Source organism: Bos taurus, chromosome 12 (genome assembly GCF_002263795.3).
Source record: "Bos taurus isolate L1 Dominette 01449 registration number 42190680 breed Hereford chromosome 12, ARS-UCD2.0, whole genome shotgun sequence".
In the NCBI taxonomy this organism is placed as follows: domain Eukaryota; kingdom Metazoa; phylum Chordata; class Mammalia; order Artiodactyla; family Bovidae; genus Bos; species Bos taurus.
In genome coordinates this window covers 12,261,797-12,279,584 of record NC_037339.1, presented here as the reverse complement: position 1 = coordinate 12,279,584, position 17,788 = coordinate 12,261,797, and the positions used below count along the sequence as shown (strand labels likewise).

The window sequence follows — 17,788 nt, the reverse complement described above, 5'->3', positions numbered from 1 at the left end:
CTGTGCTTGAGGTATTACACTGTCCATAGGAAACTGAAAGGTTTTTTGTTTATAAACAGACCATTAATCTCAGTATTAATGGCAATAACAAGGATCACAGTGATTTCAGAAATTATTTCTGTAGGCCGTCACATACACTTCCACTGAAAATTAGCAGCGAGCATTAGTTAATGGACACATTAAAAGTTTTACCCTTCATTTAATATTTTTAGACTGTACTAGGGATTGGAACAATGCATTAGCCTCATTCCCTGGGCACACGCTCTTTTGGTTTGTAACCATAAATTGCTTTGTACAGAACACACAGGCAATGGAAACTGTCAAAACAAAGTAATTATCTTATTTGTACTGGTCACCACAAAACTGAAACGTTTCTGAAATCTAAAATTTCCATTACACCACAATCATACGTAAGGAATACAGAAGATATCTGAATATGCTAGAAAAAGAGCCATGAAAATGATAGCCCCCCAAAAGTACTTCATGTTATTTTAACAGTTTTTTAAAGCATCTCTCTCAATAGCCTCCTAAGAATCACCAGGATACCTTACCATTATTTCAAATTCACAATGTCCAATTTACACTGTCTCCTTTTCACTCCCCATAAACCTGCCTGTCTTCTTATTTTCTATCCTTCAATAAAAGCATCATTTATATACCAGTCCTCCCAAATTCAACAGTTCTAAGTCCATTTCCTCCTCTCCCTTTGGCCACTGTTGTCTGGTTTCCCCCACATCATCTCTCATCCATCCCTTGCTTCCCTCCTGCTACAGACGGTCTGATATGCACCCTATGATGGTTTCCTTAGCACTCTAGCGGTGTCCAACTTGGGCTTCCTACTAAACCCATCTGGCGCAATGGTAAAGAACCCTCCTGCCAATTCAGGAGAGGCAAGAGCCTCGGGTTTGATCCCTGGGTTGGGAAGATCCTCTGGAGAAGGGAATGGCCACCCTCTCCAGTATTCTTGCCTGGGAAATCCCATAGACAGAGGGGCCTAGCGGGTTACAGTCCATGGGGTCCTAGAGTCAGACCCAACTGAGTGACTGAGCGTGCACACACTAAGCCCATCACTCTTGTCAAATGCATCTGATATGAAGCTATCAGAAAGGGCTTCCATATAGCATGTAAATTTTTTAAATAAGTAATTTGTAAGTTTCCTTCCTGATGGAAATATTTGTAGGCTTCTGTGTACCTCTTCAGAGACCTTCTCTGCATACACAACAAATATGTAGTCTTTTGAGGCTTAAATGTATGCGCGTGTGCACATATGTAGACTGTGGCATTTTATACACACATGCTTTTCCACAGCTGGCTTTTCCCACTGAATAAAACTTGGGAGTTTAGTATTTTTTAATTCAATTTTTTTTTTTTGGCTGTGCCACGTGGCATATGGGATCCCCATTCTGCACCTAGGAATTGAACCTGTGTCCCCGACATTGGAAAGGCAGAGTCCCAACCACTGGACCATCAAGGATACCCTGGTGTACACTGTTACAGAGAGAGCTCATTGAATCGCTCTTTTTCATTATTGTGTAACATTCTACTGTGTGACAAGTTTCACCATTCATTTCAGCCTCTAATTTGCACATTTGGGTTGTTTCCCATCTTTCCTTATTTCAGTGTGCAATAAATATCCTTGTACATATGTCTTTGCACACATACACAGTACATTTCACTGCCTCTGCTAATTCTAGACGCTGTGAGAAGTAAAGGCATTGATGAATCTAAAAGCCTGAAAAAATATTCTTTACAAACTATCCCAGAAAGTATGTATCTTGATCATATGGTGTTAACCCTGGGGTCAAAATTTTTTATAAGCTCCTCAGTAATTGTTTTGAGTAGCCATGTCAATCTTTGCTGGTGGGCATGCTTCCACCCAACCCTAGAACAGAGTCATAGGAACAATGCCTCATCTGTACAAAAACAAAACACAACACCCTGGATTCTTATAAAGGTCTGCAAAGGGAGAAGGATTTGCCGCTTTGTCCATCAGCCTTTCTCACTTTAGGAGGTTAACAAACAGGGAAGTTCTAACACTACTGTTGAGCAACTATGAAAAATTAATGTTGGGATTCTGAGAGAGAAAATGGCCAAGGTTTGTGCAGAAGCCAGACCACAGAGGCCAAATACTCAACTGTCATAAACATGAGCTACATAGAACATACATACAGATAACACATGCTATACTGTGACTCTTTCCACTTGAAATACTAGCAGCAGGTCTATATGACTTCTGCTTACTATCGCATTAACTACTCACTTCAGACACTCATACCAAACAGGGTTGTGCTAGATTATTACAAGGGCTTCCGAGGTGGTGCCTGGCAATGCAGGAGATGTAAGAGACACCAGTTCAATCCCTGGCTCAGGAAGACCCCCTGGAGAAGGATATGGCAACCCATTCCAGTATTCTTGCTTGGAGAATCCCATGGGCAGAGGATCCTGGCAGGCTTTAGTCCATTAGGGCTGCAAAGACTCAGATGTGACGGAAGCCACTTAGCATGCACACACACACGCAGATTATCACAAAGCATTAGTGAAATGTCCAAAAGCACCCCCATCGCAGAGACTAGACAGCCTACCAACTGATCCAGACAGACGGCATCATTAGGTCATGTCCAGGGTCCAGGTCACTGGAAGGTATCACTCACTCTTGCTGGAAGGACGTCTAATCAAGCTCTGATGTCAAGGGCCGAGTTATCTAATGGCCACACCTTCCACTCTAAGATGCCAGCTCTGTTTAACAACTTCTTGATGATAATCTGCTTCTCTCCAAGATTTAAACACCATCTTCTGCCTTGAATCCCATAGTGGAGGCAGCTTACAAGAAACTTCTGAAACTATCCTATACAGCTGTCTGATCCTTCATAAACCCTGATCAGCAAACACAGCCTAAATGCCAGGACCATCCACAAGCCTTCAGATCTCCTCTCAGCTAGTCTCTGTAACAATAAGCAAAACCAAACAGGGAAATAATCTCCGACTGCCTAGCACTCCATCTGCCTGTTGTCCATAGGAGTCTTTCTTCTGATGTGTTGCTGACTAGACTGTAATTCGTCTTCCATAAGTATAAACCCATCTTTGCCTGCATGCAAAGTTTAAAAGCACTGGGTCCAGAGACCACAGAATATTTAAGGCATAAACGACTGAACTGAAAAATCTCTTTTTTAACAATGTTTTTGTTGGAAATTAAATTGTTACTGGAGACCTGTCACAATGTGGAGGGCAATCAAAATTGCAAAATCCTCTTTCTTCCATTAAAGATAATTAACCTAATGACTACACAAAAATTGACAATGAGCAAGCACTCTAATCATTGATAGCTGGTACACGGGTCTACATATCCTTCTCTCCACTTGTAAGGTAATGAGGATTCACTAAGAATGTCTGGATTGAACTAAATCCTATTTAAAATGTTGATTACTGCACTTGCACTCATAAAATTGTAATATGCTATTCATCCTCATGGAAAAATCCCAGACTTTAAATATTAATTATCCTACCCATTAACTATATAAATTTACAAAATTAAGTTCTCTGAACTTCACCTTTTCATGCACTAACGGGAAGAACTACTTCCTGGGTTAAATGAGATAATGAAGCAAGTTATAAACTAAAAAGTACTTGCTGAGTGCTCATGACTCCTTATTGTGGGTTACCAGACAGACCAAAGAAGTTTTAGAAATGAATAATCATTTATTTTGTTTACCTATATTATAAACAGCTTAAATTTTTTAAACTTGTAGAATAACAAATAGGCTTTCCTGTGTGTGCTCAGTACTCAGTCACGTCTGATTCTTTGCAATCCTATGGACTGTAGCCCATATCAGGCCCCTCTGTCCATGGGACTCTCCAGGCAAGAATACTGGAGCGGGTTGCCATTTCCTTCTCCAGGGGATCTTCCAGACTCAGGGATCAAATCTGTGTCTCTTCCATCTCCTGCATTGGCAGGCAGGTTCTTTACCACTAGAGCCACCTGGAAGTTTTAATATTTCATTAATGTTCAAGGTAAACTTAAAATTAGTTTAATATTTAAAAAAAATAAGCAGTTGATATTTTAAATTGTCTAATGGAGCCAAAATCTGAAAAGCATAATGATATGTTTAATTTTTAGAGCATTTCAGGCTGAATGCAAGGCGAGATTCCAGAGTCATCAACAAGGCCAGGAGTCGTGGACAAAGCACCCCTTTTTGTGTGCACATCACTTGGGCTTTGTCAGAGTGATTTAAGGCTGTAGGAGGCTTGGATCACTCATAGGGAATAGGACGGCAAACATTTCTAGAATTTTCTGGAATGTTTGAGCACCATGGCTTTTAACTATTTCTAATTTCTTAAAAGGGTGCCAAAGATTCTGACTTCCTAGGAGATATGGAACATCAAACTCCTTAGAAAGACTCTGCTCGGCTGGCAAGGACAGAACTTCCAAGACACTGAACCCTTCACAATTTTACTGCTTCAGTCAGAAGACCACAGGATAACGGGATATCTTTAGCTGATTGTTGTCATCGTTCAATCGCTAAGTCGTGTCCACTCTTTGAGACCCCATGGACTGCAGCACGCCAGGCTTCCCTGTCCTTCACCATCTCCTGGAGCTTGCTCAAACTCATGTCCATCGAGTCAGTGATGCCATCCAATCATCTCATCCTCTGTCATCCCCCCCTTCTCCTCCTGCCCTCAATCTTTCCCAACCATCAGGGTCTTTTCCAGTGAGACAGCTCTTCACATCAGGTGGCCAAAGTACTAGAGCTTCAGCTTCAGCATCAGTCCTTCCAATGAATATTCAGGATTGATTTCCTTTAGGAATGACTGGTTGGAGCTCCTCGCTGTCCAAGGAACTCTAACACCACAATTCGAAAGCATCAATTATTTGGCACTCAGCCTTCTTTATGGCTCAACTCTCACATTTGTACATGACTACTAGAGAAACCATAGCTTTGACTAGAGGGACCTTTGTTGGCAAAGTGATGTCTCTGCTTTTTAATATGCTGTCCAAGTTTGTCATAGCTTTTCTTCCCAAGGAGCAAGCTTGATTCAGACACTGATGATGGCTTGGGTCTTTTTTTTTTTAACATTTTTATTGCTGGTAATTTATTTTCCCATATTAGGCCTCTATTTCAGTACCTCTGTGAGATAGGATCTGGTCTCTTACAGGGTTCAAGGCTCCATTCTGCCCGACAAATGGAGATCAGAAGACAGGGCTAATCTAAATGAGCATGGAACTAAAGAGCCTTCAGCCACGTCAAGTCCACTGAAGTCCAAATAAACCCCACAGCCCTTCTCCAAAAAGGGCCTCGGTGGAGCGGCCAGGCTGGCGGTGTGAATGTGTCTCCTGTGTGGTCTGCACACCTTCGAAGCCTCTGTGGAGCTGGATGGCCGGTGGGCCTGGGGCGGCTCTTTCAAACCTTGGGCAACCCTCGCCAGTCTTCACGCAGCATCTCTCCAGAGAGAAGATGCGATCTAGAAGTTCAAGTCCATGCAGCTATAGCAGCTGCTCCCAAGATCACAGAGAGACAGCATCAGCTAGCTCACCACCAGCTAGCTAGAACCTGGGAAAGACCTCGTATGTGGAACGTATCACTGAAATGCAGATTTACAACAAGCCCAAGAACGGGAGGCTGTGTAGCACTGCGGCCATTCACTGGCAACTTCAGTGCAGCGGGGGCGCCGTGAAGATCAACCGTCCAGGACGCAGGCCGGGCCTCCCGTTAGGATGGACGTCTTCCGCTGCCATCGCCGTGGTCCCTGAGGCGAAGTCTTCCCAGGGAACAGGCTTCTTGCAACACTGGTGTTTAGGGGCAGGAGTAAGCAGTTCTACCTGGTCACCATATTGTGGTCACAGGAATACTGGTACAGGGTGCACGTTTGTACAGAAAAGCAGTGGAAGCCATGCCAGAGGATTTCTGTCTGTGGAATCCTGAATGGCCTGGCCCCTTAAGAGTTTGTTAAACCTTCTCTTTCCGATCACTTGAGCTCTTGTGATGGCATAGTTTCTGGACCTAGCTGGGAGGCAATTCATTGTTTTTCATATCTCAAGAACCCTATTCCAAGGCCACATACTTCAAAGATAGGGACCTGTTCCTGGAGGCTCTTAAACTCTTTCAAAATATAGTATCAGTGACCAGTTCCTTTTACTCGCCACTATAAATATCCAGAATCTAGCAGTGCCTGATACATACAGTAAGCTTTTTTGATAGGGTCAGTCGCTCAGTCGTGTCTGACTCTTTGCAACCCCATGGACTGTAGTCCGCCAGGCTCCTCTGTCCATGGAATTCTCCAGGCATGGAGAATGGAGTGGGTTGCCATTCCCTTCTCCAGGGGATCTTCCTGACCTGGGGATCTAACCCAGCTCTCCTGCACTGCAGGCAGATGCTTTACCGTCTCAGCCACCAGGGAAGCCCCTAAGCTTTGGGTAACTATTTGCTAAATGAATCAATGAATGTCTAAGGGCAGTTCTGAAAATGGAGAATCGGGGGGAGTGTGGCCTGCGGTACAGGTTGCAGGTTTCTGGTCCCGAGCACCATGTTCCTCCTGAGTCATGGATCAGCGCTGGGCAAGGGGCAGGTGGTAATGCCAGGCACAGCAACTGAACACGGTACCCTGCCTGGACCTCCAGGCACACAGCTCCCTCAACGACAAGAGAACCTTCCCGGCCTTTTAGTGGTGTCTAGTCACACAATAACAGGCTCTCTTGTGAAACGGATCTGGACACCTATGGTCTGATTATGCAACCAAGCTCGGGTTCCCAGAGCTCCTGAGCTGCCAGGATACTCAAGGACATGCTCAATGGTTTACTTGAGAAAGTCCATTTAAAAGATGTATGGAAGGTTACTAGTGAAGGTGGAGATCTCAGTAAACCTATCTGATAGGTTCATGGAAGGGTACTAAGGAAGGTGGAGACAAAGGTAGAGTTCTCCCACCCGCACCGCATTTCCAAACATTTCAGTCTAGCTACAAAAGGACCAATGTTTTCTTACCTCCTAGGACTGTGGCTTATGAAAATGTGAAAAAGTATTTTGTTGTACTCTTGAAAAAGATGTGTATCACTCAATGAAAAGATTAACATGATACACCCACAGAAACAATGCTATTTCATTTCTAAAGGCCTGGTGTCTTTTATAGAAAAACAAATACAAATTTCAAAAAATGTAAAAATCATCAGAATCATAATATAAAGTCTAACCTAAACTGTATATGAATCGATTTTAAAAGCAAAACAATAGCCACTCCAATTGCATTAATGTGGTATCACTTTGGTGGTGGTGGTGGTGGTGTAGTCGCTCAGTCGTGTCCTACTCTTGTGACCCTATGGACTGTAGCCTGCCAGGCTCCTCTGTCCATGAGATTTTCCAGGCAAGAATACTGGAGTGGGTTGCCGTTTCCTTCTCCAGGGGATCTTCCCGACCCAGGAATCGAACCCAGGCCTCCTGCATTACAGGCAGATTCTTTCCCAACTGAGCTACAAAGGAAGCCTGTGGTATCACTTTAGAGTACAAGAAAATATTTTCATCAACATAGACATTAAAATAGTTTCATTGACATTACTTTCAGACATCTAGTAATTATGTGGAAATACTGCAATGATCAACATAAGTGAGGATCATGTTTGTAAGGCTTATTGTTGGTATAAAAATAGTCTGAGTCATAATGTATAGATGTCAAAGAAGGATATACATATTTATGGGTATATTATAATCCAACACCATGGGGGGAAATTAGGAAATTGTGCTCTCTAGGCTAAAACTTGAAATAACACCTTTCTAAAAACTAGAGTCTACAAATATCACTCACTCCTTCAATAAGACCTATCCATTCATTCATTTGACAAATATTTACTGTCTTTCCCTTCTGTGTCTGGCCCCGTGTTAGCCTTGGGGATTCAGTGGTGGAAGAAGACAGTCTTTGCGCCTAAGGAAATCTCAGGCTCCACCATCTCCTTAGCCCCTACCCACATACACACACCACGAAATAGTCTCTTCAACAGCAGTCTTGAGGAAGGTCCCTTAGCTCTTGCTGTGTGCGATGAGACAGAGGATGCACACTGTCCAGCACGAAGTCCAGCCATCTCTATAGCCCTCGCCCCCTGCTTACTCCCAACGAACCCTGAGGGTGGAGAGCCCTGAATTCTAAACCAGCTGTGCACAGCTATCAGTCATCCAACCTTGAGAAAGTCACTTCAGCTCTCTGAACCTGAGTCTGCCCTGAGCGCTCTCTTCTTGAAGGCCCCTTCCAGATCACATGGAAGCAAATGACTGGAGATTTCTAATAATGGGCAGAGCCGTTACCTCACAAGAGGCTTGTTCTATCAGATGACACAGCAAGTTCTCTCCTTGTGTAGAGCTGAGATTGTCCCTCCATGAATACAGGATCTTTGTCCTGTACACCAAACCTGCCAACTGTTTCTTATACATAAACGCGTGCTCAGATGCTCAGTCCTGTCCAACTCTTTGTGACCCTATGGACTGTGTAGCCCGCCAGGTTCCTCTGTCCACGGGATTTCCCAGGCAAAAATACTGGAGTGGGCTGCCGTTCATCCAGCTCCAGGGGATGTTCCCAACCCAGGGATCAAACCCACATCACCTGCATTGGCAGACGGATTCTTTCCCACTGAGCCACCTGGAAAGCCCTCTTATACATAATAATCCTTCAAATACTAAACAGATGTCACATTTTCCCAAGTCTTTAAAATAAAAAGTGCCCTTTAATGTCAATTAATCCCATGATTCCCAGACCTTTTTTTTTTAATATTAGCTTTTTATACTATTAGTTACCTGCTTTGTTATGAATCTTTCTATTTAAAGTGCTGCCTTCACAATAAAATGTAGTGCTCTAAATCTGTGGTACCACCACCAAGCACCTACTGCACGTCGAGTAACACTAAGACTCTGTGATTGACTTGGCAAAGAAAACACAATTGAACAAGTAAAAACCAATAACAGGAATACTATCTGAATCATACTCGTTTAAAAATCTATGAGAGAGAGACAGAAGAGCAGAGTATCAAGAGTACAGATCAAGGGACTTCCCTGGGGGTTCAGTGGATAAGAATCCACCTTCCCAGGCTGGGAAGGAGAAGGGTGTGTCAGGCGACCCACACGCCAAGGGCCAACTAAGTCTGCCCACCGCAGTTAGAGCAGCCTGCCCATGCAACAGAGAGGCAGCACGGCCGAAAAAGAAGCACAAATCAAGGCCTTAGAACCCAGATACGTTAGATGTTAACTTCTCTGTCTCAGATTTCTCACTGTAAAATGGGAAGCATACTAGAACCTACATTACAGGACTGGTGTACAAAATTGAATGAGTGATGAGATCAGTGATCTTATAAAACAGTTATAAGAGGTACACAGCAGACTGCAAAGAGAGAAAGTGTTACTCGCTCAGTCGTGTCTGACTCTTTGTGACTCCTTGGACTGTAGCCCGCCAGGCTTCTCTGTCCATGGGATTTTCCAGGTCAGAATACTGGACTGGGTAGTCCTTCCCTTCTCCAGGGGATCTTCCCATCTCCAGGATCGAACCCGAGTCTCCTTCACTGCAGGCAGACTCTTTGCCATCTGAGCCACCAGGGAAGCCCCATGCAGCAAACTAAATATTATCTAATAAAGCAGGCAACTTACTTTTCTAAGTGATTGTACATCAACTTGTTTACCCGAATACCTGTTTTGTGATGGGCATTCAAAACTGACAGAAAGAAAACAGCTTTTTGCTATTTCCACCTAACTAAAGATTGCGTTGTTAATAGACAAAAGTAAACTGACACTTCCTTAGGTTCAAAGGATGTGACCTCTCTCTTAAGAGAGAAGATGAAGTGAGTTACATCAACAGAGAGAAAGCTAAGGGGAAAACAGGATAAACAGAAAGTAAACGTGAAAGAAATAAGTTCTTAAAAACATCTTCCCTTCCATTAAAACTCAGCCTGCTTATTTTGACCGTACTGTGAGAGCACCATTTTCAGGACTTTACGTACCGTTATGAGTATTCCCTCTATTGGTTTGCTTTCATGTCTCCTTTTAAGAACCTCATCAGAAGAATCATAGTCTAATGCTAATCAACTTTTGGTCATGTTTACATGACCATGGCAAGTGACCCAGACCTAAAAGGACTCTTTGTTCCAGTGCTCATTTAGTTCTAAAAACAAGTGTTGCCACATGGCATCTGTTTCCATACAACTGAGTGAGCCGGCAGGGATGTAAAATAGCCAGGGGATCTGAAACACACTTGGAAATCACTCACTAAAAATGCCAAGGGTAGTTAAATAAATTACCTTTGTACCTCTTTCTTGTTTAAAAAAAAAAAAGCTTTCTTTACAAACTTCCATAAAAAATTTCACCAACGTCAATACAATCATTTCTTTAAAAATGATGACTTCTTTGTTGAAGGTTTAGCCTAAACTTCATTAAAATTTAAAGAAAACAGTCATTTGAACAGTACACTTTGAAAGCCTGATGTATACCACACCACTGTGATGGCTTTCAAATCATTAAAAAGCTTTTCTTTAGCAAAGAACATTTAACCAACAAGGAACAACTGTATTTTCATTCATTACAAAATGGTCCCTTTGCCTAATAATATAATATGAGATAAGAGTGGAAATAAATCTTCACAACATCTCTGAGAGACAGGAAGGATGGAATGTTTTCTCAAGATAAAGTCTGTCCATATTCTCTTTCAAAATCCCCAAACTTTTAAAAGTTGGCAATACTGACACTTGTGAAGGGAATCAAGGGATAATTAAGTTCAAGGGAATGCTAAACAGTAGTCCCCAATATGTAGGGCTTCCCTGGTGGTTCAGACAGTAAAGAATCTGCCTGCAATGCTGGAGACCAGAGTTCGTTCCCTGGGCCAGGACCATCCCCTGGAGAAGGGAATGGTTACCCACTCCAGATTCTTGCCTGGAGGATTCCATGGATGGAGGAGCCTGGCAGCCTACAGTCAGTGGGGTCAAAAAGAGTCAGACACAGCTGAGAGACTAATACGTTTACTTTTCACTTTCAGAGGTAAGGACACTGAGCAGTTAAGGATTTAGAGCAGTTAACTAATTAGTCCGAGGTCACCTAACTAGACATGGCCGAGCCCCGACCCAAACCCTGACTGTTTGACTTTGGAGTCTAAGCACTGCACCTGGAAAAATCACCTAGTTCCAGAAAGAGCTGCAGATGTAGAGAATGGATGTGTGGACACAGAGGGGGACAGGGAGGGAGGGATGAATCGGAAGAGTAGCGTTGACTTACATTCAATACCATGTGTGAAATAGATAGCTAGTGGGATGTTTCTATATAGCACAAGGAACTCAGCTCAGTGCTTTGATGACCTAAAGGGGTGGGAGCATAGGAGGGAAGCTCAAGAGGGAAGGGATATATTTATACCTAGGGGATATATGTATGTGCTTAGTCGCTTCAGTCGTGTCCGACTCTTTGAGACCCCAGGAACCGTAGCCTGCCAAGCTCCTCTGTCCATGTGATTCCAGGCAAGAATACTGGAGTGGGTTGCCATTTCCTCTTCTGGGGGATCTTCCCCATGCAGGGATCGAACCTGTGTCTCTCAGGTCTCCTGCATTGACAGGTGGGTTCTTTACCACTAGCGGCACCCAGGAAGCCCTGGTATATGTACACTTACAGCTGATTCACTTAGTTGTATAGCAGAAACTAATGTAACCTTGTAAAGCAATTATGGTTCAATAGTAAATCAACAGAAGCTGGGTCTGTAAATGCCATGATTAGTGAGAAAGAGATGAAGAGAGCAGCGGATGTGAGAAGAGACAGAACAGAGGCAAAGACTGACCAGCCGGAAAGAAGCCCACCCGGCAGGAAAGCACTCTGGGATAGCTATCAGGGGAACTGCAGCCCCTTCCTGGGGGGCCCAGTGGGACCAAAGGGAAATGAGTGCTCTCCAGTCTAGTATCAGAAGAGCACAATCACACATAGCACAGAAGTGTTAGGGATAAAAAGGTTAAAGTGAAAATAAAACCCCAGAACACTATGCAAATGTCAATAAAATAAAGAAAATGAACGATTAAAAATAGACCAAAAAATTAAGAAAGTTTTATTGATCCCATAGTCAGAGAAAATGCCATGGTAGAACTTAAACTGCAAATTAATTGTGAATGTTAACCTCAGTTCAGTTCAGTTCAGTCGCTCAGTCGTGTCCGACTCTTTGCGATCCCATGAATCGTAGCACACCAGGCCTCCCTGTCCATCACCAACTCCCGGAGTTCACACAGACTCACGTCCATAGTCAGTGATGCCATCCAGCCATCTCATCCTCTGTCGTCCCCTTCTCCTCCTGCCCCCAATCCCTCCCAGCATCAGAGTCTTTTCCAAAGAGTCAACTCTTCACATGAAGCGGCCAAAGTACTGGAGTTTCAGCTTTAGCATCATTCCCTCCAAAGAAATCCCAGGGCTGATCTCCTTCAGAATGGACTGGTTGGATCTCCTTGCAGTCCAAGGGACTCTCAAGAGTCTTCTCCAACACCACAGTTCAAAAGCATAAGGACTCATAAAATGCCAATAAGGCTGTCAGGAATTGGTCTTTTCTGTTCCCCAATCACATCACTGACAACTGTTCAGCATTAGTAGATTTTGTTGTTGCTGCTGCCTAAAGCAGAAGACACTTGCAAAACCAGAAATTCAAACACAGGTCAGAATTAGGCCAATGTGGGACTTCCCTGGTGGTCCAGTGGTTGAGACGCTGTCTTTCAACACAGGGTATGCGGGTTCAATCCCTGGTCAGAGAGCTAAGATCCCACACGCCTCAAGGCCAAAAAAACCAAAACACAAAAAAAGAAGCAATACTGTGACGAACTCAATAAAGATTTTAAAAACAGTTCACATTTTTTAAAAATCTTAAAAAAAAATTAGTGCAAAGTCGTGTCACTAGTGGTAAAGAATCCACCTGCCAATGCAGGAGACGCAAGAGGTGTGGGTTTGATCCCTGGGTCGGGAAGGTCCCCTGGAGGAGGAAATGGCAGCCCACTTCCGTATTCTTGCCTGGAAAATTCCATGGACAGAGGAGCCTGGAGGGCTACAGTCCATGGGGTCGCAGAGAGTTGGACACAACTGAGTGACTAAGTACACAAGGTAATTAAAGAGTGTGTGTGTGTGTGTGTGTGTGTATTTAATTTACCATATCTATGTATTTCAACATCGTGAGACCTGAAGAAGAAGAATCCAGCTATTTTACGAGACCGACAGAAACTGTAAGATTATAAATAAGCATTGTTTTAAGTCACTAAATTTGTGGCAATTTGTTAGGAAGCAAAAGAAAACTAATACAATACCTGAGGCAATTTAAACAACCTCCAAAGCAAAACAATTATTCACTCTGGGGATTAAAGCACACGACTATTTAAAAGCAGTCCTCATGCAGGTAGGTCTTCACGATGCCTGCAGATCCCTTAACACCATCCTTGGGAGGTCTGTGTCCCCCCACTCCCTGCAGCATCCCCCTACTGAGCCCCAGCCAGCCTCGATGCCCGCTCATAACCACAGAATGAGTTAGAACACTCCCTCTAGAACCCATTTTACGAGAGCTTGACAACTGGGTTTTGGGGTGAAGCACAGCGTTTCCACTTCCCGTTTGCTAATTATAGATTTTCCATTTACTGTGTGTCCCTTGTCGATATATCATCCTTAGGGACTTCAAGGCAAGGAGGAGTGACTGAAGGGAAGCAGAATTTGACCATTTGCTGGATTCACCAAACTACACCATTAACCTCTGACACAAACTGGTCAAAATAACATCATCAGCCAGCAGTCACTGTGACCCAGGAAGGTGGAATATTTAAATATTTAAAGACAGGGAGGACTGTCTTTAAACAGTCCTTGGAAACATGCTTGGAAACATATCTCTTATTCCATTTTATACCCTGCAAAGTTCTATTGAATTGACTTGCTATAAAATTCTAAGCAATCCACCCAACATTTTAGTCTCTGCATTTCTAGTTCAACAAACTTGAGACACAACATTGGGATGAGTCAAGAAATTTCCTAAAAATAATTCAACAAAAAAGTCTTCTCATACCCCAAATAAACTTTCATTTTATTCGTTAAAATCAACAAATACTTATGGATAAGGAGCTATGCCCTTAAATGTGTGACAGAGTCCCTATTCTCAAGGAGGTTATGAAAACACAAGTACTTAACTAAAAAAGGCAGAAAATAGTAAATTCTAGGAAAAGACACAACAGGAGACACCGCATGCAGTTGAAGGTCCAAGAAAGAGTTGTACAAACTATGTGAATAACCTCTCCCAAACCCAGGCTGTCCAAGTCCCTTTACGTAGTCCAACACCCTAGGTCTTGTCTTCACCTGAAGTTACTCCATCTTTCAAATCTTAAATTTTGGAACCCTTTTTCATATTAAACTCTGGATCCTGGTCAGGGAGAAACTCTTATCTGCAACCATCACTTTGAGTCTCCATGGAGGGGAAAAGATGCTTGTCTTGTTCACTCCCCAGGGAAGGCAAGTGGTTAATCTGATAGCTTAATTACCCAACCCCACCCTCACTTCAGAGGAAGGAATAAAAAGCAACATTTTGCCCTTGAGCCTCCAACAACTTATCAGAAGCTCTGTATTTACTGGTTACTGGATCCTGTTCAGCCATTAATAAAGTCAACCCTTATTCCTTATACTCTATTCTCAAAAACTGAGAACACAGAGGGGGAAGATGGATGAGTTACTGATCCCTGAAATCCAACAATCTGTTTCTTTCTTTCCAATATGCCCTGCCTGCGGGCTAAGTCGTTCAGTCATGTCTGACTCTGTGACTCCATGGACTGTAGCCTGCTAGGCTCCTCTGTCCATGGGATTCTCCAGGCAAGAATGCTGGAGTGGGTTGCCATGCCCTCCTCCAGGGGGTCTTCTCAACCCAGGGATCGAACCCAGGTCTCGCTGTTTCCTGCATCAGCAGGTGGGTTCATTACCACTAGCATCGCCTGGGAAGCCCTCCAATGTACCCTAGAAGTCATCAATCCTGGGCCAACTTAGCTGTTTTTCTTTACTCATCTTATAGAGAACTCTGTTGGCCTAGGAATGAAGAACATTTCTAAACTTAATCTCCAATCTTTGGCAGACACTCTCTACTACCTAGTAATCTTCTACTAGACTCTGTTCAGTGATAATTCTCATTTTCTACAGTAGCTCTTGCAAACCCTCCTGAACTCCTACTCATAGTATATATCCTTATCTTTAATTTCACTGAGAAAACAGTAGTGTTTGGTTTTGAAATATATGATCTTCCTGCCCACATCTTTACTTCCATAAACTTTCTGTGTCTTGTTCAGGGTTATCTTTCTTTCTTTTTTTTTTTAATTGGGGTATAACTGCTCTAAAACGTTGCATAACAAAGTGAATCAGCTATATGCATCCATATATCCCCTCCTCCATGCCCCTTCCTCCCAAACCCCACCATAGCTCACCACAGAACACCAGACTGAACTCTATGCTGTAGAGCAGGTTCAGTATTCTTGCTAGAGAATTGATGGACAGAGGAGCCTGGTGGGCTACCGTCTATGGGGTCACAGAGAGTCAGACATGACTGAGCAACTAACACTTTCACTGTTCCCCTATATCGTAGGTTCCAGCTATCCATTTTAAAGGCTAACCTCTTAACCTGTGTTCTGGGTCCCACCCCCTGTCGTTTACTTGGCAAATACTCTCCATCAGTTACACCCTCTCTCTCCTGAAGCTTCAAACTTTTGATCTAACACTTCTGTCCTCTGGTGGTATAGACACGCTCAAAAACCAGTTTTAAAAACCAAAGCAAAAGATCTATTACTACAACAACGGAACCAGAGCTGCCTCTTCGAACCTGAAAGTTCTTGGTGCTGTGTCCCAGCTCCTTATTTTAACAGCCAGGCTTTGGGATCAGGAATCCATGCTGCTTCTCTCTGCCTTCCCACTTGGCATCTCCATGTGCCTCGTGCACATGACCCTCCACTGCCACTGCTCCCACCAGTGTGACCGGATGACCTGCCCTGATTCCACATTCAACAGACGCTCTTCCTTTCTTCTTGGGCTTGACCTCTCTACAGCATTTGATGTGTGACAACTTCCGCCTTAATACTCCCTTCCCCTGGCTTTTCATAACATCACTGCCTCCTGCCGTTCCTTCTATACTTCAGAGTGCTCTCTCTCAGTCTTTAGTGGCCAAACCTTATGTTGTGAAGCTTTTCCCAGGATTCTATTCTTGGCTGTCCTCTCGCTTCTCAAACTCAATGGTCCCTGGGGAGGTGGGAGGGGGAGGGATGCACGCAGCATGAATTATCTCTCACGTCCATAAATCAATCAGACTAAATCTGAACTCTTGCTTCCTCTCCACCCCCAGCCCTACTTTCTGGAGCTCACCTCCATCATGGTACTGCCCTGCACCTGTCTGTCCTCCCTGACCTGCGTGCCTAGGGCATGAACACAACGCCCTGCTGTCTATGCTGGTGGCTTCCCAGAAGAGGGGCTGGGAGCCTGGATGGCGACAGGACCCAGAAAGAGCACCTGAGCAGACCTAAGGATGCAGCTACACAAAGTATCCCAGATGAACTTCACTCAGTTATACTGTGCATATCTTCAGCAGAGTGGTATATATATATGTATTTTCATCTCTGAATCTCATTTATTATGTTTATTAGTTCCTGGCACATGGTGGATCCTCAATTCATATTTAATTTGTATTTTTGTAATCAAAGAAGTACAAAAAGAATGGGATATCTGACATAATCTTTGAAGCGTCGGTAGACTTTCCACAGCTACAGATGCAGGAGGCATCGTTTAAGTCAGAGGAAGCAGAAAAAGCATTCGGCTCAGAAAGCAATGCTGTATGGGTGGGAGCGCATACGGACAAGCAATTATCAGCAACACTAGAATGCAGTGGTAGGAGTTTATAGGGCTTTATAATGTAGTTACTGGAGAAGGCAATGGCACCCCACTCCAGTCCTCTTGCCTGGAAAATCCCATGGACAGAGGAGCCTGGTAGGCTGCAGTCCATGGGGTCGCTAAGAGTCGGACACGACTGAGAGACTTCCCTTTCACTTTTCACTTTCATGCACTGGAGAAGGAAATGGCAACCCACTCCAGTGTTCTTGCCTGGAGAATCCCAGGGACAGCGGAGCCTGGTGGGCTGCCGTCTATGGGGTCGCACAGAGTCGGACACGACTGAAGCGGCTTAGCAGCAGCATAATGGAGTTACAAATGCAACCTGAGCCTATGAGGCCTTTGAAGCAACATGATTTGCAATTGAAAAAAAAAATAACTAGAACTGAGGACTCTTCTTGAAATAGCTGCCAAATGAATTACTTAAATGAGAAGAAATGAAGGTGTAAACCTTAGCAACTGGAGTAACAGTAGAAGAAAAAGAGAAAATACTGTTTTTAAGACCGAAGGGAAAAAAACAGACGTTGTGAATATTCAAGAACAGTGGAATCAGTTGAACTACTATATTTAAGGAGGTGAAATATTTAAAGCACTAAAATTAAGACATCCAAAATATATATATATATTTAAAATATACATTTAATGGATTGGTTTTTTGACCCAAACAATCACGAATGGTTTGGGGTATTAGAATCTACAAGGTACTAATCAGGTTTATTGTCTTGGTGGGAACTCCAGCACACATGACGCGCAGCTGGCAACTAAGGAGGGCATTCAGTACAAGCTTTGCAAAGGTTTTTCTATAACGTTCGAGGAGGGAGTCAGCAGAATAGAAGCATACCGTGAAGCTGTTGTTAGCGTTTTTCGTGCTTGCTTCAGCTACACTGGCATCTGAGAGGTCAACTTCATCAAATATCAGAGACTGTTAATGA

The 17,788-nt window shown here is 43.5% G+C and overlaps 1 protein-coding gene across 4 annotated transcripts in view; it reads right to left on the bottom strand.

Annotated features, from left to right (window-relative positions):
- The window catches only part of DGKH (diacylglycerol kinase eta), a 218,279-nt gene that overhangs the window by 103,447 nt on the left and 97,044 nt on the right, over window positions 1-17,788 (bottom strand). For 3 of the 4 annotated variants that reach the window (XM_025000021.2, XM_025000024.2, XM_025000022.2), the window contains exon 4: window positions 17,698-17,778. In XM_025000021.2, coding sequence (XP_024855789.1) covers window positions 17,698-17,778 — 81 coding nt within the window. Of the gene's footprint in view, window positions 1-8,158; window positions 17,541-17,697; window positions 17,779-17,788 lie in introns of those variants that run through there. The other variant, XM_059892194.1, reaches the window with a different exon arrangement.